This window comes from Solanum tuberosum, unplaced genomic scaffold (genome assembly GCF_000226075.1).
Source record: "Solanum tuberosum cultivar DM 1-3 516 R44 unplaced genomic scaffold, SolTub_3.0 scf00150, whole genome shotgun sequence".
Lineage (NCBI taxonomy): Eukaryota > Viridiplantae > Streptophyta > Magnoliopsida > Solanales > Solanaceae > Solanum > Solanum tuberosum.
Window position 1 is genome coordinate 280,148 of NW_006239073.1, and position 22,703 is coordinate 302,850.

Genomic DNA, 22,703 nt, shown 5'->3' on the forward strand with positions numbered 1-22,703 from the left:
AACCCCCCCCCCCCCCCCCCTTTAACACGGACCCGAATACTTGTTATGATCCCAACTCAACCTGGCCCCTTACATCGACTTGAGACACGATCCTACCCCCGACATTAAATCAAAACTTGATTTTCAATCAAACCTTTGCATATCACTAGCCCCCGACTCATGATCATGAGCCAATGTTCGACCTTGACCTCAAGTAGGATTGGGTCCATTCCGAGTCAGGATTGGGTCTCGAGGCAAGTTGGAAGTCGGAAGTCAAATTTGGGATCTTGAATTGGAGTCAAAGAGTCAAGTCTTAGATAGGGTGTAAATACCGAAAAACAGATTTCAAATAGAGATCAAGGTTGAGTCCAAGATCAGATTTGGATGTCGAATCCTAGAGGAGAATTGAATGTTGGATCCCGAGACGAAAGTTGGGTCCAGAATTTTGGATTGTGGTTGAGAGTTGGGTCTCATATTAGAGTCAGAAATAAGGTCACATATTGATTCAGAGTCTGATTTGGGGTTGAGAGTTAGGTCCTCGATTAGAGTCGAGAGTTGAATCTCTAGTATTAGGTCCCCGAGTTGATGTTGGGAGACAAATCCCAGATCAAGATTCAAAAGTTGGGTTCCAAGTATGAGTTAGAGTTGTGTCTCGAGTCTAGGGTTAAATCTAGAATCGAAAGTTGAATAGAGGGTCGGGGTCTAAATTAGAGTCAAGTCTCATATCAATATTATCATTCCCTGGTTGGGGCCAAGAGTCGGGTCTCATATTGGAGTAGACAGTTGGTTACCGAGTCAGGGTCATGTGTCGAATCGGGTGGTGAAGGGAAAATAAGTCTATTTGAAAGTCATTTTTTCATAAAATGTAAGCCAATCAAAATGAGAAATTGAAAAACATTTTTACACGAAATGTATAATATAATATACTTAAGACGTAGATAAGACCATCGGGGAGTTATATCCTAAATAGTCAAGATACAAATAAGACCTTCGGAGCATTATTTCCTAAATAGTTAAGATGCAGATAAGACCAACAGGACAGATACATATAAGACCATTGAAGCGTTATATTTAAAATAGTTAAATGCAGATAAGATCATCGACGCGTTATAATAAATAAAAATGTACTATTTATCAAACCATCCATCTATATATATTATTTTATATTATAAGTGAAATGATATTATGCTATACCCAAAATTTGAAAGGAAGAACAGGAATTAGAGAATAGTTAGTGTAGAAGGACATTGTGTTTGTGAATTCATATAAATTTAGGGAGGCAAAAAAAAAGGGCCCAAATTGACCCGAAATTGAATACCCAGCCCACTACTCTGCGAGGACGAATAGAAGAGAAAAAGAAGAAAAACGAAGGAGAAGACGATCCAGGAGGGAGCATTTTCAATGATCACATATGTATTCATGTGTTTATAGAGGATAAGGACCTTGTAGAAAAGTTTAATTTCTTTCATGGCTTCTCAATTTCTAGGGCAAATGTGTCCCGCTTTGAATTGAGGTACCTTGCATCAAACCAAAACCCTAGAAATTGAAGAAAGTATTTGGGGCGATCCATTGCCAGCCCCATCTGCAATTCGGGTGTAACTATTTGCAATTCAGGTATTGATTTTGGTTAACAAGCATTACAAACCCTAGAATTTGGTCTCTGTTCATTTTCGTGCAAACCCTAGATTTCATACAAGTGGTACAAATTGTTTTTTCTTTTGGGGCTTTTGTTTGTTAACTGGGAAATGTAAAGTTCCAGAATTTTCCATCTGTGGCTGTGCATTTTGCTTCAATTGTTAGGGAAGTTTGTATGTTCAGTGCTTTCCATACACAGGTTCTTAGACACAGCTTAATTTAATATGATAATTTATTGTTGCTGTGCATGTTGGTAAGTGATGCTTTGTTTTCCATGAGGTTTCCTTTCTCGTGGGACTTTATCCGATATATTGAAGCTGCTGATCACAACATGAGTGTGCTTGCAAGAAAATGAGAGAGATACGAACAGTAGCGACTAGTGCGTGAAAGATGCTCCCTTCTCGTGTCTTAGAAGTTACGATTGTAAAGTTTCTGCTTTACTGTCCAATCATGCAGGAATGAGCTTTTTCCTATAGCTGCACTTGAGAAATTGAGATATAATTGTTTTGTAGAATGAATGGTTACTGATATCTATGGACTGAAACTATAACCTAACAAATCTATGTATGTGAACTGCAGCTATAACCAATCAAATCTATGTAAGTGCACGTGCACCCATATGCTCTCTCTTTTGTCTTGTTTATAGAAAGTGTAAAAAGGAAAACGGTTAGAGAATATGCACATTTAGGATCTTATTTTATGTTTTATTTTATTTTATTTCTCCTTCAGTTTTAGGTGATCTGTTATTTCTTCTTCCCCTGCCATATGTCTAGTTATCCAGCATAAGCTGCTATGCCTTGTGTAGTTTTAACCCCAACGATTTGTTTCCCATGAATATTGTCTCTTGCTTGCATGTGGTCATGTGCTGCTTTCCCCCTCCCAACACCACCAAAGAGAAAATATTTAGCTGTAGATAGTCCATAGGAGTTGATATTGTTATTATGTGTTTGGCGACCAAGTATCATGCCATATTGTCATAAATCTGCTATAATTGTGATTCCTTCTGAAACTTATTGTTAGATTTTTATCCCTCCTTGGAAAACGTGGTATTTTGGGATGATAAGCGGATCAAAGATAAGAATTCAACTGTCTGTCCAAATCTATAGTGGATTTACGAACACAATTTTTTTTTAGCTTAAATAAGCACTTCCGCCGACACTTCCATTTATCTTGGGATTAAAAACTGAATGTGCTAGGTATGATGTATAGGGATTTATTGCTTATGCCAGTCTGCACCTTAGAGCAATTGTTTGACCAGTTAGTAAATTCTATGATCCCCAGTGTTTAAGCAATTGCTTAGAAAATCTATTAACAAATTAAGGCAATTTATCTGTAGTCTTGACGTTATTGCTTTTCTTGGTACATTCAAAGGGTTTGTTAATTTCATGAGTGTGAACATTTCTCTTATTGACTTAAAAACTTGTTAGTTAAACAAGTGAAACGTGAAGGAAAAAACAGCACTGTGATTGTATGTCCTAGGAAATGCATTGGGCCATGCTTATGTATTTTTCTAATACACATTCTTAACTGTAAACAATTTTTAATTCGAGTCTTTTCCCTTTTGATACCCAAAGAAGGCTTACAATTTTGGTCATATGCACTGATATGAGTGTTGTTTCCGTTGGTGTTATTTTATTTCATGGATGATATCTTGAACCAACGGTCTTTCCGAAACAGCCTCTCTACCTCCACGAGGTAGTGGTAAGGTTTACGTACACTCTACCCTCCCCAGATCCCACTTTGTAGAATTTCACTGGGTATGTTGTTGTTGTTGATGGTGTCTTAACTATTTTCTTGCTTGTAGGTATTTGATTGAGGATTATGTTATTGGAGGGTAATACCCTGAAGCTTTAAGGAGGGAATGCATGGATGTAGTGTTGGATCTGATGTTATAGTCAATGCCGGGATTGATTCCATGGGAGGATTTGTTGAAGGCGGAGTGGGTATTGGTACCAAAACTTCTCCGCACACAACTGCAATTGAGAAGGTTCGAGCAGAGCTAAGGTAATCCTAGCATTCTCTGCTTCTTCAACCTGCTAGGTTAAGTTTTGGGATTGTAAAAAGTACTCTATCTAAACTTATGGTGAGATTTCTTCTTGTTAACAGGCAGGAGTGCAGTGGCCAACATGAAACGAAAAGACAGTTAGAATTTCTAGAGGAAGTATGAAAGGCAGTTTAATTCTTGTTAGATGTTTGGATATTCTTTACTTGTGCCTTTGACATGATTTGATACTTCAAATTGCAGGGTGGCGATCCCCTGAATTTCAAAATTGTGGATGCTGCTTCATTTAGTGTTCAGTCCACCTCACTGACAGATAAACATCCAGATCAGTTTGTGACCAGGTAATCTCTCAGGTGTTGTGTTACTTTTTCTTATCTGTGTTTGTTACAGTTGTCTTATTATTATTTTTGCATTGCAGTGAAATAAAAGGTAGTTTTGCAGTTACCACTTCAGCTCGTGGAGACTCAGTTGAAAGTAGTGGTCGACCTGCGGCTCCTCAACTTTGTGAACCCAACAGTGCTGACAATCTCATGCTGTTTGATGGGGAAAACAAGTTTGTTGGTAGTGATAGGGGCTATAGACATCCCAGTAGGAGCAATGTTACTCCATCAGGGCAGTCCTCTAAGTTTGAGGAAAGTCAAAATGCAAAAGAATTAGGTAAGTCTACTGCTTTTGGCATCCCTAAAAAGGCATACAAGCGAAGATACAGGCTGCGACCAAATCGTGACAGTGCTAGATCAAGTTCATCTGATATAGCTCGTGGTGGTCATGACACATCTTTGCCTTCACAACATTTTCCCAAAGATGTGAAAGGACTTATTTCTGATTTAGATAAGGGTCAGAACTCTTCCTTGAACATTGCACAGACTCTTAGTCCAAATGGTGGTATGGCTCTCAAGAATATGCCATCTGATAATCAGCTGGACTTAGAAGTAGATGGTGTTAAAGCTGCAGAGTCAACTACTGACTTTAAGAAAGATGATATGCTGGACACTGTTCCTGATGCTAGTGCTTCTAGAGGTTTGCTCGATAACCAACATAATCAGAAATCACTCACTTGTGTCCAGAAAATGTCTATTCAGCAAGCTCCTGAAAAGCCTCAAGTGCCAAAGGTAAAGGAAAGGGTAGGTTCTGCTGGTCTTGATTGTCAGCCAGATACCACTGAAAGAGAAGTTGAAAATAGTTCCAGCCTAATGAATGGGTTCGGTAGTCGAAAAGGCTATAAGAAAAGCTTCGCAAATGAAGCTGAAAGTAGTGGTGCGGCCTTGGGCGCAAAGGGTTTAGATTCAGAGTCTTCTTGCACCCAGACTAGTCTAAGTTTAGATGGGCATAATGATAGTGAAATGTGTACCAACCTGAATATTTTGGATTCCAACGGTAACTTAAACGGACAACTGGTAGTGCCAGATGGGATGGCAGTTATTGGAAGTGATGTTAAAGTAAAGAACGAGATTGAAGTTGACATGAATAGTGATTTGAACAATGAAAATCCTAATTCTGGTCACGGGAATCACCAAAGTAATGGTTGTGTGGCCAAGTCACCAAAACAACTTGTTAGTACTGCATCTAATTTGCAAAGTGAGATAAAAGATAAACTTATCACGGAAAGAATGGAAGAAGTAGGCCCATCTGAATTAGAAATCACAAGAAAATGTTTTGTGCTTAAAAGTGAAGATCCCAACCCCCAAGATGTTTGCAATGTTGGAATTCAGGGTATGATTGATACCTGTATACCAGAGCACTCTGAGTGTGTATCGCAGACTAGAGTTTCAAACCTGGCTCCTGAGGGACAAACACCTAGGATCCAGGGTGATGAAGACTCAATCTTGAAAGAGGCACAGATTATAGAGGTTGTTCTTTTGGCCTTCGAAATAATTCACATCCACATTTAGCTTACTTAAATGTTGCTATGGCTTTGTTATTTGACCTTGTAGATCTAATGTAATGTAACAAACAGGCGAAGCGTAAAAGGATTGCAGAACTGTCTGCTGTAACCTGTCCGCTGGAAAATGGTCGAAAATCCCAGTGGTATTATGTACTTGAAGAAATGGTTTGGCTGGCAAATGATTTTGCTCAGGTGTGAGTTTAGTAGATATTTGCCTTTTAATGTCTCTTTTTCCCTTTCTGCTTTTGTCGCTATCTATCTAAACACACAGTCTTGAATCATTGAAACATGATTTAGTTTCTTTTGATTCTGAAATAGTATTTTCAATATGTCTTTCTAGATTTAGCACTTAACTGATTTAGAATATCTTTTCCTGTAGGAACGTCTCTGGAAGATTACTGCTGCAGGTCAAATATGCCACCAAGTTGCTTTTAGTTCACGGTTGAGATTCCAAGAACGAAATTGTAGTTGGGAGCAAAAAACGGTAGCTCACAACGTGGCCAAATATGTCATGGATTTCTGGCATTCTGTTGAGGTATACAGAGTAATTCTACAAAATCCTAATTTATTCTGTTTTCTTTCCACCAGTCTCTGTGTTTCTAAGGAAGATTGTTAACTATGGAGGGGAAAACATATGTCTGGTCTTTGTTATCTCGTGGTTAGTTGCTTATGTCTGTTAGGCCAATCCTCGGCTCTTTTTTCCTTGAGCCGAGGGTTTATCAGAAACAACTCCTCCGCCTTCCAAGGTAGGGGTGAGGTCGTACACTCTACCCTCCCTAAACCTCACTTGTGGGATACACTGGGTATGTTGTTGTTGCTTTAAGCAGATTTAGGTTACATTCTATAGGGGAATCTCTTCATGCCCAATTATGTATGCTTTTCATGTACATCCATAAAATAGAAAGTGTGATGATAGAATCCACATGAATATTTCCTTGCCTTTTTAAATGCTGAGATCTGGTTTCAGTATGCTATTATGTAGGATTTGACCAAGGATACAAAACTTTTTGATTTACTTACCATGTAAATCTTACATAAAGTTCCTTCATTTTAATTGGCAGAACTAAATTTGGGTTTGTATATTAAAAGTTGTTTGGCTAGAGGAGAAGATATACTCTGATTTAAGGACCAATGAAATTTATATTAGTTGGGATAGGCTTTTGGTTTGATCATCTACACTCTTAGTTTTTCATCTTGTCTAAACCAAAATTAGAGTGAATGTTGAACTTCTAGAAGTTCCTTTGTGTTTTGTTTTTCCAGTTGAAGAGATGGAAGGGGATACATTTGGTCATTGTTATGCTGATTTCATATTTTGTGGCAGGTAAAAAGCCAAAAAATGGAGCTTGCAAAACCTAAAAAGGATTACACTAATGCCATTAGGGAATATGCCATAAGATTTCTGAAGTACAATGACTCATATGTTCCAAAAAATCAAGCTGAGGCTCCATTGACTCCAGACAGGATATGTGACTGGGGAAATATGGACACATCTCTGGAGGACCATTTGACAGAGGTTTGAACGTGTTTACATGTTAATCTTGAATCTCCCCTCTCTTATTGTGCTCTACTTATCTCTTTAACTCTTGTTTTGACGTGATATGAAAATATTTTGAACATTTTTCTGAGGCTTCAATCCATTCCTTCTTGGGGTTGTACTTATCGCTCTTTGTTTTATTAGCTTATCCTTCTAATTGATCTTCACAATCTTTCATGCAGGAGAACCTCTTCTATCCTGTTCTGCTTGGAGCAGTGGATGCTTACAGAAAATCTATCGAATCTCATGTTCAACTTTGTGAGGCAAGCATATAGACCATAATAATTTTGCCAGCTATACCTTTACATCTTCTGAGTAGTTGACTAGCAACTTATACTTTCCAACCATAACAGTGGGTTAACCTTTGTGTATATATATGTATGAGCGTATCACATCAGTTATCCAACTTTATTTTATCCAAGGCATTTTCAGGAAGGGAAATCAGCTGAACTCATACACATTTTTGTTGTAAGAACGTCGCTTGGGTACTCTAGTTGACCATAATTGGTATTGGATGGAGTCATCCTCCATTTTTAGTGTTGTTTGATAACCATCATTAAGGACGAGTTTTTCTATATGCCCATACCTAAAGTAATGAGTGGACAGAGGGGGACAGAGGGGGACAGAGGGGGGAAATGTAATATACTTGCTTTCTTTGATCTTTTGATGTGCCACACTTCTTAAAATGAACAGTTGACTAATGAAATGAGGTTTGCTGAATAAGATAGTTTATGTATTGGGGAAAAATTGGTCTTTGGAGTAAGGGAACCCAAGTTAGATCTGTATTCTTGAGTTGGCTCTTTTTGTGGTCTTGCATTTACTGTGTATACTTCTCATTTGAAGGAAGTTAATATAATAGCTTTGGATAAAGTTAGTTTTTGATAATTTAGTGTCGGCATTACACCACACCACGGTTTGTGAAAAATATGCATTGTGAAGTACCTTGTACTGGTAATAGGCTAATAGCATCAACAGGAGGAAATGCGATCTCTTGCTCTGGTGGTATGTTTCAAGAAAATAACTATTCCTTGTTTTCCATGTAGCAAATAAAAAAAAATACTCCTTGTTTACTTTTATTGTCTTTTAGGTTTGTGGTCAAGATCTTGGTTTAAATCCTTTTGATATTTCTTAAGGAATCTACCTCATCTTTTTTTATATGGTGAGCTGCTAGAGGGATAATCTTGACGACCGAATACCTTAGGAAAAGAAAGGTTGTGCGCATCAGTTGGTGTTACTTATGCAATGTGGCGGGTGAGGATGTAGATCATGTTTTACTACATTGCAGCCTGGCCTTAAGATTGTGGTGGGATATATTTAGCTGGTTTGGTATTTTTTGGGTGATGCCTAGATTTGTGAAGGACCTGTTGTTTTATTGGATAGCTGGAAGGACCTGTGTCCCTTTGGCGTTGATATGGATCATCTGGAGTGAGAGAAATAGGAGGGCTTTCAAAGGGGTAGAAATGAGTTTTGGGCAGTTGAGGAGTAGCCTCTGATTCGTCATTTATTTTTGGTGCACCCATGTAGTTCCGGGATGTATAGAAGATTGAGTGTCCTTTGTAGAGAACCATATCATTTTGTATGACGTTTACTTTTTGGTATACTTCTTGTATACGGCCGCTTTTGGCCTTTTGATTAATATAACTGTTTACCTGATCAAGAAACAAAAAAGGTCAGGATTATCAAAGGGAAAACAAAAAAAGATAAGATCAGCTTAATCTTGCCAGCTTTGATGGTTGGTTTTTCTACACTTAGGCTATCAATTGTGAGAAAGGTAGTTTGTTTTCTGCCTTTCTTTCTTCCAGTTGACATTCTGATGAATTGCAAAAGCTTCAGCATCTTAGACATTTAATTTTGCATGTACTTCTTGGACATTGGCAATATGTGATTAGTTCTCAAGGCCCAAACTTGGTAAGCTTTGTCCACTGCATGCATTGAACGTGCGTTTGTTATTCTGGTTGTAATATCTGTTTTTGAGACTGCTACTCTGGGGTTGCAACATCTTACATGAATGAGTTAGTGTGACAATACTCATCAATACAAGCATCACCATTCCAGCAACTGTAAACTGTTAAGAGATAAAATTGAAAGGATATGCTAGCTTTAGCTTTATGCTTTTATGTTTTTATCTTGTTATGGTGGTGTTTACGATCCAATCTTGTACCCTTCAAAGGATTATGCTTGCTGTAGCTGTATGCTTATATGTTTTATCACACTTGTTGATGCTGGTGTATTCTTTGAAATTCCAGAAGACAGGTAATGGTATGCAAGAGGAGGTGGAGACCTCTGCATGTGATGCAGTTACAGGTGTCTTTCTTTATTTTTAGTTTTTGTATTTTTGGTGGTTGTCTCCTGCTTGTTCTAGTTGATCGCATCTCTTGACCAATCTGTTTGTGTATGCATACTTTGGATCTTAAGATTGTGCATATGAAGTGGATGAAGGAGAAACAAGTGCATATGATCGTTCAGTTGCCTTAGAAGGTAACAAATCGTCAAGATTTCCCCAGAAGACACGGAAGATCCTCCTGAAGGGTTACAGTGGCAGACCATATGACGTTGGTGCTGGTATACAATTTACACAGTGCATGGAAAATAGAGTTGGCAGTCATCAATCTGTTCTGCTGGGGAAACGGCCAGCTAGCACTCTTAATGTGTCTATTCCAACCAAGCGTGTGCGTACTGCTTCTAGGCAGAGAGTCGTTAGTCCCTTCGGTGCAACAACAGCTGGATGTGTTCAGTTGCCAATCAAAACAGATGCTTCAAGTGGTGATACTGGTTCATTTCAGGATGATCAGAGTACATTGCAAGGTGGATCACATATGAATAGCTTGGAAGTTGAATCCGTGGGTGACTATGAAAAACACCTACTATTTGACTCTGCTGAAGTATCAAAACCTAAAAAGAAGAAAAAAGCAAAGCTTCTGGTACTTGACATGTTGCTATGTCTCTGAAGATAAATTAAGGAATTTGAATTATAGCAATCTGCACCTTTCTAAGACTGAGCTCTTGTTTGCATTCTCTTTGGTGCAGGGTTCTTCATATGGGCAGCGATGGCAGGTTGACTCAAATTATCAAATCAACCAGGTGATTTTCTTTCCCTTTTCCACATTGTGGCTCAGTAATGTGCTGAAATGTGATGATATTAAATTTGCTAGTCAGACTTCCATTAGGAAATAATCTACCAATAGCAGTCTAAAAATAAGATTGTAATTGAGTCTCTTTCTTTTGCCGTAGTGCTCCAATCCTGTTCTTCCTTTCTGCAGTTTTTTTCTGTTAATATTGTAAATTATTGCTTAACCTTTTTGTCATCACTTTTTCAATCTTGTTCTCTTTTTCCTAAGTTTCTGCGCAACTTTGAACTAACTACCTTTTTTCCCCTAATCTGTCGTGGTATAGATGTATCACTATGCGTCTTCGTATTCCTCTTTTAGGGTATTGGGAGGATCATTGTAGTTTAATGACATTCGTGCCACATTTTATCTTTTCCTGATTAGTTTTTTTTTTTTTACATTTATCTTAAGGAGTTAGAATGAGCTATTGTCTTGCATAATCATACCTGGATTCTCCAGACAAAGCAAGGTTAGCCGTAGGCCTTTGCAAATGGCTGGGGAACATATATTTTATACACCAGTTGTATTGATATCTCTGAATATTGGTTTTATTCTCTCTTTTACCATGGAATCCTTGTTGGAGGGCCATACCATATGATTTCTAGTCATTCATATTGATCAGAAGTTATTCATAAGTTAACCAGATTCCGTTTTAGTGTATTTACTTGATGGTCTATATGTATTTGATATAACATTCAATCCATGTTATTTGGATCCTCCATAAATGCTGCCATGCTTCCACACCCATATCGAATCCTCCAAAAATAATGCATTTTAAAAGGATCCACACAGGTATAGCGGATTCTTTTAGAGGATCTGTGCAACATAGCTTTTAATGTTTTACTTGTTGAATTCATCATGAATTGTTTGGTTTCAGAAGGATCATTCCAGAAAGAGATTCGAGAGCCATCAACTTGAATCAAACGGTAGCAGCGGTATAGCTTATTCTAACTTGCATTGGCTTTAGAGCTCGAGATGGAGTGTGTTTCTTGTCATATTAAGGGATGCCTTTTTTTTTTTTTTGAAGGTTTATTTGGTCAACATATCGCAAAGAAGCCAAAGATGCTGAGGCAATCATTTGAAAATTCTTTTGAGAATAATGCCCCTATTGGTGGATCTATTCCATCTCCAGTTGCTTCCCAGATGAGTAACATGTCCAACCCAAATAAACTCATGAGGATGCTTAGTGGAAGGGACAGGAATAGGAAAGCCAAAACTTTGAAGGTACTTAAATTTATCTCAGCTAGAATCTCTTTCCTTTGTTTACTTCGCCTTTTTGTTTGAATGAATGCTAGTTTGATGTTTTAGCTTATAAAAAAAATTGAATTTTATCGTATCTAAAAAACAAAATTTGATCTTCTATAATCTCATACAGATGACTGCTGGACAGGCAGGTTCAGGAAGTCCATGGTCACTATTTGAGGAACAGGTTGGTTTCTTATGCCATACAATATGGACCTTCTTTTGCATCTTCTCCACCATAGTTCTTTTGGCTAGCATGCGTTTAAATGAAATTGACTTCAAATTAGGCACTTGTTGTCCTCGTGCATGACATGGGTCCAAACTGGGAGCTTGTAAGTGATGCCATCAACAGTACCTTGCAATTCAAGGTGAGGGGTAGTTATGCGTTTCCATTCCATCTTTTAGCTAGACCTCTCACAAAATTCGCTTTTATCCCAGTTTAATGCTCTGTATTGTGTTAATCTTTCTTTTTATAGTAGCTTTTTATTGCCCTTTTGACCTATGTTGCTCGGACTCTTCAAAAAAGTCAATGGGTGCATGTCGGATTCTCCAAAAGTAGTGTATTTTTGGAGAATCCGACACGGGTGCGGCATCGAAAGTGAAGAGTCCGTGCAACTTAGCTTTTGACTGCTTTTAACCATTCATGTTCAATACATGCAGTGTATATATCGCAAGCCGAATGAATGCAAGGAACGCCATAAAGTACTTATGGACAGAACTACTGGTGATGGCGCTGATAGTGCTGAAGATTCAGGATCTTCTCAACCATATCCTTCAACATTACCAGGCATTCCGAAGGTTCAACTTTCGTTAGCTTCCATTGTTTCTTTGGGCTCAAGTTTTTTATCACGTAAATCAGTATAATTTAATCAACATCTGCAGGGAAGTGCCAGACAGCTGTTTCAGCGTTTGCAGGGACCAATGGAAGAGGACACACTCAAATCTCATTTTGAGAAGATCATCTTGATTGGAAAAAAATATCTTTTACGGAAGACTCAGGTATGCTCTTCACTAACATTTATGCATAAATTTTTTCTTGCTTGGTCGTGTTGGGTATGTTAACACTCCTAGTCTGCCAGTTTCGCTTTTTTAGCAACCATTGCTCGGCATCATAGGGTTACAAAAGGTGATATGATATATTTTAGTCAATTCTCTGCCATAGTCTTGGTCCTTTAATGTCCAAAATATGTACAATATGATCTGCTGTCCTTTCAGAAGTCTAGTTAGTTGAGCTCCTAGTTTTATTTTTGTTATGAAGGTTGAACTGTTTAATCTCTTTTGGAAACTAAAAAAAATGAGGTGTTAGCACAATTGACTTTGGTCTTGAGAACTTGCATAGGATTTTATAACATGCGAAGTGACCTAAGATTCATAACATGCAAATTGACCTACAATTGTATATCCATTCTGAAGGTACTTGGGATATTTATCCTTGAAAACTTGTTATTTTATACGCTTTCAATTGTTTTACTAAAAGTCTGCTCATCAATCAAGGAGAAGGCATTGGTTCTTACACCATTACTTGTAAATTTGAATCACAAACCCAGAATTTTAGCTGCCATATATCTGGAGTGTATGCTCCTAATTGTTACAAGGAAAGGAGACTTGTATGGGAAGAATTGAGCTCAGTAAGGGGGTTGATGGAGGGACCCTGGGCAATGTGTGGGGACTTCAATGTATCTAGGTACATATCTGAGAAGAAGAACTGCAACAGAAGAACTAAGGGAATGAGAGAGTTTTCTGATTTCATAGAGGACATGGAATTAGTTGACATGCAATTAGAAGATGCTGCATACACATGGTTTAAGGGAGATCAACAGGAGGCAGCCTCCAGAATTGATAGAATCATGATTTCTAAAGAATGGGATGATACCTTCAACAATTTGAAACAGATTCCTCTTCAATGGGAGAGGAATAAAAGCTACTTCAAGTTTGAAAATTGGTGGCTGCAGTCAGAAGGTTTTGTGGATAGAGTTAGAGAGTGGTGGAGCTCCTTCAGTTACACAGGAAGACCTGATTATGTTTTGGCATGCAAACTTAAAGCACTGAAACTTAAGCTAAAGGAATGGAAACAAGAAGAGGGTGGAAATCTGGGCAGTCAAAGAAGGAGATTGTTAGAGCAGTTAGCAGAATTAGATACAGAAAGGGTAAATAGAACTCTCACTGTGGAGGAAACGACAAAAAAGGCTGCAATCTTACTTGAGTATGAAGAGCTAGTCAAGAAAGAGGAAGTTTCATGGAGACAGAAATCAAGAGTACTATGGTTGAAGGAGGGAGACAAGAACACCAAATTCTTCCACAAAATGGCAAATGCTCACAGGAGATATAACAATATAGATCAACTCATGATACAAGGAGAGGTTACTCAAGAGAAAAGCAGAATTGAAGGGGAGATAATAGCATATTATAAGAACCTGTATAGAGAAACACATCAATGGAGACTTTCTTATAATAATGTTGAATGCCCAATGTTGACTGAAGAGGAAAAAATGTCCCTGCAAGGCAGATTCGAGGAGAATGAAGTTCTAAATTGCCTAAAGCTATGTGCAGCCGATAAGGCTCCTGGTCCAGATGGGTACACAATGGGTTTCTTCATCAAGTGTTGGGATGTACTGAAGAAAGACATCATGGACACATTTCAAAACTTTTATGAGCAAGAAGTCTTCGAGAAGAGTTTCAACGCTACCTTCATTGCACTCATTCCAAAGAAAAAAGGAGCCAATGAGTTAAGGGACTACAGACCAATTAGCCTCATAGGGAGCATTTACAAAATACTCTCCAAAGTTCTCACAGAAAGGTTGAAAGTTGTGATAGACAAACTGGTGGACTCACAGCAAATGGCTTTTATAAAAGGGAGACAAATTATGGATGCAGTGTTGATTGCTAATGAAGCTGTAGATTCCAGGAATAAGCAGAAGAAACCTGGCATTCTATGCAAGCTGGACATAGAAAAAGCATATGATCATGTGAATTGGAAGTACCTTCTGAAGATTTTAGAGATGATGGGATTTGGACAAAAATGGTTGAACTGGATTAGCTTTTGCATTTCTACAGTTAGCTTCTCTGTTCTGATTAATGGGTCCCCTGCAGGGTTTTTTCAAACTCAAAGAGGACTCAGGCAGGGTGATCCATTGTCCCCTTTCTTGTTCTTAATTACTATGGAGGGGCTGAATAATATGCTCAAGACAGCAAATATGAGAGGATGGATAAAAGGTTTTGATGTGGCTAGAGAAAATACAGAAAGCTTGGAGGTGACACATCTTCAGTATGCAGATGATACATTGATTTTTTGTGGAGCTGAGGAAGACCAACTGAAATACTTAAGGGTGATCCTGGTGCTGTTTGAAGGGGTATCCGGGTTGCACATTAACTGGATTAAAAGTTCTATGTATACTATCAATGAGGTCAACAACATAGAATTGTTAGCTTCAATTCTAGGGGGTGAAGTAGGTACTCTACCTACAACATATTTGGGTATGCCATTGGGAGCAAAATCCAAGTCCTTAGAAATTTGGAATGGTGTGATAGAGAAGTGTGAGAAGAAGCTGGCCAGATGGAAAACTCAGTACTTGTCAAGAGGGGGTAGACTGACCCTCATAAACTCAGTCCTAGATGCTCTCCCAACTTACATGCTGTCTCTATTTCCCATCCCACCAGGGATCACTAAAAGACTAGACAGCATAAGAAGGAAGTTCTTGTGGCAAGGAAACAAAGAGAATAGAGGTTTTCATCTAGTAAAATGGAATGCAGTGACAACTGGAAAGAAGAATGGTGGTCTGGGAATAAAGAATATGGAGCTACATGGCAAAGCACTCTTAATGAAGTGGTTGTGCAAATACTCAAATGAAAACCAAACACTTTGGAGAAGAGTGATAGGTGCCAAATATGAGAATCAAGATAGTTGGATGACTAAGATTGCGACCACACGTTATGGGATCAGTTTATGGAGATCCATAAGAGCATTATGGGAGGAAGTTAAACCCAAATTCAAGATGAAAGTGGGGAATGGGAACAAAATCAAATTCTGGAAGGATGAATGGCATGAGAAAGGTAACCTGGAAACTCTTTTCCCTGATATTTACAATCTGGCAATGTTCCAACAAAGAACTATTGCAGAACTATGGACACCACAAGGGTGGAATTTCATCTTCAGGAGAGAACCAAATGACTGGGAAGTGATGAGGTTGGCAGAATTCCTCAACTTGGTTGGTCACTTTACTGGACTTTAGTTCAGGCATATGAGGATATGCTTTGGTGGAAAGGCAACAATAGAGGAGAGTTCAAAGTGCATTCAGCTTACAGGCTGATGGATGAATCAAGCCAGCAGAGTCCCATCTGGCCTTGGAAACAAGTATGGAAGTGTAGAATCCCACACAAAGTCTCATGCTTTATTTGGCTGCTAGCTAAGGAAGCTGCCCTGACTCAGGATAATGTAATGAAAAGGGGGATAACCTTATGCTCTAGGTGTTTCTTATGTGGGGAAACCTTAGAAACTATAAACCATCTATTTCTACACTGCAAATACACCCGGCAGCTTTGGAGGATTTTCTTGAGCCTTAAAGGCATATCCTGGACTATGCCTAGGAGAGTTACTGAGGCCTTGTACAGCTGGGAGGAGGCAGGTGCCCTTGCAAAAGACAGAACTAGATGGAGAATTATCCCTGCTTCAATATGGTGGGCAATCTGGAAAGAAAGGAATTCCAGATGTTTTGAAGGCATAGAAAATAGTGTGCAGGATGTTAAACTAAACTGCATTTTGTTGTTATGTTTTTGGTGTAATCAATTATACTCAAATGACACTGTCTCTATAGTTGACGTTTTAGACTCAATATAGAAATAGAGTAGGAGTGTCTAGAGTGCATCTGTATATAAGGTTTGAGTACAACCCATGTACTTTTGTGATATAATACATCGTTACCATTTTCAAAAAAAAATCAAGGAGAAGGCATGGTGTCTTTCATATAGCATGTAAACTCCTGCCTTGGGTGCAGACTTCGATGAATTGATGTTGTGCTACAGAAAAAGAAGCACCAAATATCTTTGGAACTTTGGCATATTCACAAAATAAGAATAATCTAGATGTGTCACAAGTTTTAGAACTTTTAATTACAAACTCTGGAGTCAAAGGTGGCCCTTGTCTGTAGAGTTCCTTTTTTAAAAAAAAATAAAAAAAAATCTTTCAAGCAGGTTCTCCGGAAACGAGTTTGTTTCAGTTTTTGTAAGAACTCTTTTGCAAATAGTTTTTTGAAATCGAAGAAGTTATTTTTGCGGATTTTCCCTAAAGAAGAATTCTTCTTCTACTCATAAAGTACTTTCAAATCTTCAGAAAATAAACTACAGCTATTTTTGGACATTTATTTGTCTCAACATTTCTTCTAAAAGACTCTCAGAAAGTTGTCCGAACAGTTACTTCCCATACTGTTATTCTAGATGCTGTCACGGGTTTTTAAAACCTTTGACTACGATGATTGAAATTAAGTCATGATGTGATGCTTTCCAGTTTGACATTTTGTATAGAAGTGCGTAAAGGAAATCACTTTACATACAAAATGTCTTAAACTGATTTGGTCATCTTTATGTCCAAGTGAAATCTATCCTACAAAATAGTCCAGATATGGCTATACTTAAAATAAATCATAATTGGAGAAACTTCTATAGTTATCTAATCATCATGATATTTGTCTACGGATCAGTGCATGTGTAGTCTCACTTTGCTGTAGAAGTTACTCCTCATCTGGGTTTGATATATGTTTATAAGTTGTTGAGTTGAATGTTGGATTTTTCGGGTTTGGTTGCTCACCCAAAGAACTATCTGATCCGAATCAAACAGAAACATTTGTTTTGGCAACTGAATATTTGAATTAAAAAGAGAACTGATAAGCAGAAAACAGATATCAATCACTTTGTCTGCTCTTCATATAATATTTGGTATGACTGCCTAAGTTTATTATTTTGAACCTTAAAGAACTGTTGATACACATACTGAGGGAGTCAGTGGATTAAATCATTTGGTAATAGTAATCATAGTGCAGAGTCACTTCAATTGATTAAACATTTTACCTGATCAGTTTAAGAGATGAGTAATTCTGCCTTATCACGTGGAATGGATACACAGACCTAAGTTTTTAGAAATGTGAAATATCTATTTTTTCTTCCCTTTGTTTGTACCCCTGGGCTGCTGGGGTTTTGGTTAATCAATCTGTCAAGTGCTGGAAAATTTTACATTCTGACAAAGACGTGAATTTTTCCAATAATGATGGTGTCTGAGCCAATTTGTGTGTAACTGTGTACCCATCAGCTACTTGCTACTACTCACATGCATAGGCACGGGATAAGTGTGTGTGCTGAGGCTTAAGTAGATGGGAAGACTTCAACTAGTGTCGCTTCGCTGGGTTTCGAACCTTGGTAGATATGTCATGTTTAGTTTTCAAACTTATTAAGAAAATATCAAAATTGTTGCGAAGAAATCGACATATTATGATTGTGGATTTTTTTTTTTTGAGAATTAAGATTGTGGATTATTCTCTACCAGTTTCGCTTATCCTGTTTTGTTATGGGGAATTGGGTATAGTTACACAAGATAAATATTTACCATTTGAGGAGAATAGAATGCTGGATTCATTTTTTTCAAATATCTTTAGTGTATGGACGATCAGTAAACCTCTTGTTCTCTTTATGTTTGCTTTATATACTTGTGTTTCAAGTGGCTATAATGTTTAGTTTTTTTTTGATGTAGGGTGAAAACTATGATCTAAAACAAATTCAGCAACCACACGATTCTCATATGCATGCGCTTTCCCAACTTTGTCCGAGTAATCTGAATGGAGGATCTTTTCTTACGTAAGTTTATCTCGAGTACATGTCTGAGGTTGACCTTTTCCCAATAGGCCCAGCCGTAGCTTTGATTTTAACTCTTTATGTTTTGTCTTCCTTCTGGTCCACTGAAGGCCTCTGGATCTGTGCGAGGAACCTCCACGGGCTCCATCTAGTCCAGACTTTCTTCCTGCTGGATTGGAAGGTTCATACTCAGGTGGATTATCTATCTCGAGTCAGGGTGGAGGATCAGTGCTTCCTGCATCTGGTGCAAATTCTGGAGTGCAAGCATCCACCAATATGATTCTCGGAAGCACTTTTCCTTCATCAACAAGTCCACTAAATGCATCTGTCAGGTAATGAATGCTTAAGCTTAAAACTATGTAATGGCTCCTGGGATTTCCTCATCAAGTGCTGATATGGGTAATCATGCTTCCGGGGTGGTAGATATGCTGTTCCGAGAGCTGTATCTTTTCCAGTTGATGAGCAGCAGAGATCCCAGCAATATAATCAAATGTTATCAAGTGGAAATATGCAGTCCAATAAATCTGCTCCTGGATCCCTTGCAGCCAGTGACAGTGGTGGTGCTCGTACACATCCCAGTGGCAACAGCATGGGAGCATTGTCTGGGCTTAATAGAGGTATGGCAATGGCAAGACCTGGGTTTCAGGGAATAGCATCATCATCTATGCTTTCTTCTGGTACGACAACAATGCCAAGCACTGTAAATATGCAATCTGGAGTGAACTCAAATCAGGGGAATTCAATGTTGAGACCTCGTGATGTTTTGCACATGATACGGGTAAGTTACTTCTGTCTTCTGGATACAAATTGCTCTTTTCTTGTGGTTAACATCTGTGTTGTTGGACCATTAGTAAACAATAGTGGTTTTTATTTTTCTGCTTCTAGTTAGTGCAGTTATTAACTCATTCATATATGACAACTTCGAGCTTGTAAAACTTCATCATGAAATGGTAGGTGAAGACACGGTCTCCTTTCTGCAAGGAATTTCACTAGCTAACGTTTAGTTTCACTTTACTTTCTTAACAAGTGAACCCTGACTTTAGGCATCTCCCTGAATAAGTTCTGAAATGAGTTTCTTTGACAGGATTTGTTACGTTGGTAGATATTTTGTATAATTTAAAAGGCAATACTTCTGTGCATTCAGTGTGCTCTTTGAGCTGCTTATTTAACTAGCAAGTATACCAGTGTTCCGTGTGACTCATGGTTTCAGCTGGTCAATGCACTCTTGAATCAGGATAGCTGGGTCAATTGCATCTCATGTTGAAGAACATGTGAATCTAAGAAGTTCAAGTAGACCAGCCTGAACATTTCAATGTGAAAAGAATGTCTTCCAATATGAATTGGTTGTTGATCAGGTTCATTTACTAATGACAAACTAATGCCCATCAAAAAAGTGTTCTTCTTGGGGGTATCCTTGGGAAGAACAAAGGAGGGGTAGGCTGTGCGTTAAAAAACACAACTGTTGCCACATCAGTGTATGGAGAAGGTGAAAACAGTCGGCTTTGGATGATTTTCATTGAGAATTTAAGATTTCATGACATCCATTGGGGAGCAGATCCGCCTTTATATACTGAAGACTTGTAGTTTTAGTGTCCACTGACGTACTTTGCTCTTCTATGATTTTCATATTGTTGCTTACATGAATTTTCTGCATTTTGGCTCTTTTTATGGTGTAGTTCATATATCTGACTTTCGGAACTGCAGTGTGATGCATTCCTTGCTTGTATACTTCAACTCTCACCTCCTCAGTATTTTGAGTTCAATGACAGTATATGTATCCTGCTCTTGCAGCCCTCACCGAATCAGGAAGCTCAGAAGCAAATGATTCTTCCTGAGCTTCAGATAAAGGTCTCTCAAGGAAGCAGTCAAGGCGTCCCTCCTTTTGGTGGGTCAAGTTCCTCTTTCCCTAACCAGACTGCCTCCTCACCTGTTTCTTCACACCCACTTCATCATCAGCAACCACATCTTTTATCTTCACAGCAGCCTCTTGTGCATAGCCCTCGGCATCCTCATCTTCAAGGGGCCAGTCATGCCACCAGCCCACAGCATCAAGCTTATGCGATTCGTTTAGCTAGAGAGAGGCACCTGCAGCAGCGGCTTTTACAACAGCAACATCAACAACTCTCACATACGCAGCCCCATCTTCCTATACCATCCTCATTGCAGAATAGTCCTCAGATCACTTCACAGACTTCTTCTCCACCAGTGTCACTTTCTCCTTTGACATCCCCTTCCTCAATGTCTCCAATGCCACAGCATCAACTGAAACATCCATTTCCGGCCCATGGGCTTGGCCGAAGTGCACAAACTGGGGGTAGTAGTTTAATTACTCAAATGAGCAAGCCAAGGCCACATCAGATAGGGCAGCAGCATCTTCAAAATGCTAGCAGACTCCATCCTCCACAGCGCCAGCAGTCAGAATCTCAAAAACAAGCTAAAATTTTGAAGGGCGTGGGGAGAGGGAAATCGATGATACAACAGAACATGCAGATTGATCCCTCTTTATCAGAAGGCCTTCCTACAGATCAAGTGAATAAATCTGCAGAGAAAGGTGAGCAAGCCACACAGTTGTTGCAAGGTCAGGGAATCCTGGCCCAGCCTGCAAAGCAAAAGGTGAGTCAGCCGCAGCATCCCCATTCTAAGATAAATTCTGGCCAAGTGCCTCTATCCAAAAAGCAGCAAATTCCCCCTAATTCTGACAGTACCAATCAAGGTCTTGCCTCATCGAGTGTATTGGGTCCTAATTTGCCCCATCAATCTGTTCCAACCTCAGTTGTAGGTTCTTCCAACCACCGAATGTTGATGCATCCACAGCAACAGGTGCAATTGCGGCCAAAGTTGACTCCTCAAAGTCAAGCAGCTCTTCAAGGGGTTCTGCAACGGAAACGTTCACTGAATTCTGAACCGCCAAACAAGTTGCAAGCTGGTGAACCTCAAAGTGAACAGCGCAATATTTGCAACACTTCACAGATAGGTAACACGTCTCTGCAGGGCTCCAACAATTTAACTAATGCCACAGAGGTATCTGCCGCCGGTGCTACTCAAATGAAGGTTGCAGTTCCGTCATTAGATTCAATTGGAACCCCACCAATAAATTCTGCTGCCAGCGAGACAGGGCCAGAAGTCAACCAAGGAGTAAGCCAAATGCAATCTTCTGGTAAGTTGTCTCCTATTGGGCGTGATGCTAGTGTTCAATGGAAGCAAAAGTCTTCGGAGTTGCATCCTCCCTTGCTAGTGACCCAGCCCCAGTCACACCAGCAACAACAGCAGCGGCCGCTGTTGCAACATCCAGATCAGGCTCAGGTTCTGCAAGCAGGGAATAGAGGTTTGTTAGCTAGACCCAGTGAATCTAGACTGGATTGAGGTACACACAAAACATCAAGGGTTACTCCTTCGCAGCTTGTCATTCCTTCAGCATGCCTTTGAAACAACAGCGTACAGGTAAAAAGAAATAAAATTAACGTCAACTGCTATAATACACCTGCTATTAGATCCCAGTAAGACAAGTTTAAATTAGTGACATACTTCTACAAGATTTTGATTTAATATTCTTGGTTGAGATAATTTAGGCTCTTGATTAGTTATATTTTCAGCATGTCATAATAGTGGCATAAGTTGATACTTGCTCATTTTGTTTTTCAGACAAAGCTCGTTGTGCCTGAGGGAATCACATTGGGATGAGAAGGTGAACTTCAAGATTTTGGGAGCGTATGAGGATGATCAGCTCAAATTTTGTGTTTTGTATAGTATTTGTTGCCCTAGAGCCTCAGTAAGGTAGGAACAGATGTAGAGGTAGGTGTACAAGGTCTCTCTCTTCTCTTAGCCCCCTTCAATTACCTCTCATTTTTCTTGAACCCCCTTTTCACCTGCTCACTAAGGGAGGGCCTATTTGATTTTGTCCCCGTAGTCATCCCATGTATTATAGCCCTTTTTTTTTATATTCAATGGGGTAGTTATCATTTTTATGGCCAAAGGCTGTGGAAAGTCTTGTAAATATTAGAGGCATGTGTATACTCAATATTTGTCAATACAGTCATCATACATGACTGCCCTCCTTGCCCTCAAACTTGTGCAATTCTTGTAAATTGTTGTTATTGGCGTTATGAAAATCCTGAAATGAGATCTGATCATGCATACATACAGCTCCTTTGGAAGAATACACTCAAAAGTACTTGAAATTGTATCTTGGTCTATTTTGAGATGTTCTTTTTAATAGTTACGAAGATGGTCTACTTGGAATCGCTTGTTGTGACTCAAGTATGACAGAGCCAGAGCCAAAAAAATGTCATTCCTGCTAATAGTAAATCTGAGACCTTTAAAGTTCAAACAACTAATATAGATGTCCTTTAAGATCACTTGTATTTTTCATGATCCTAAATCTTGTAATAGAAGAATCTAAATGCATCAGACAAGCCTTTTTAAATATATATAACTTCATATGATTTTGTAAACTTATAAAGCAGCTCTTAGCCCTGGAACCCA

General features: G+C 38.9%; 1 protein-coding gene across 2 annotated transcripts; it reads left to right on the plus strand.

Annotated features, from left to right (window-relative positions):
• The first annotated feature begins 1,198 nt into the window (after positions 1-1,198).
• LOC102597970 (chromatin modification-related protein EAF1 B-like) lies at positions 1,199-22,357 on the plus strand. Of its 2 annotated transcripts, none has more exons than XM_006352628.2 (23): positions 1,199-1,593; positions 3,419-3,618; positions 3,721-3,775; positions 3,860-3,957; positions 4,035-5,466; positions 5,574-5,693; positions 5,881-6,036; positions 6,823-7,014; positions 7,218-7,298; positions 9,282-9,339; positions 9,451-9,956; positions 10,063-10,116; positions 11,020-11,077; positions 11,170-11,366; positions 11,518-11,571; positions 11,672-11,752; positions 12,045-12,182; positions 12,267-12,383; positions 18,121-18,224; positions 18,332-18,553; positions 18,645-18,999; positions 20,013-21,662; positions 21,864-22,357. In XM_006352628.2, exons 2-22 carry the CDS (start codon positions 3,476-3,478, stop codon positions 21,582-21,584), a joined length of 5,793 nt encoding a protein of 1,930 aa, XP_006352690.1. In that variant the 5' UTR covers positions 1,199-1,593; positions 3,419-3,475; the 3' UTR covers positions 21,585-21,662; positions 21,864-22,357. The 2 variants fall into 2 exon arrangements, with proteins under 2 accessions (XP_006352690.1, XP_015166516.1); XM_015311030.1 differs by lacking the exon at positions 1,199-1,593 and adding an exon at positions 2,683-3,315.
• The last annotated feature ends 346 nt before the right edge of the window (positions 22,358-22,703 follow it).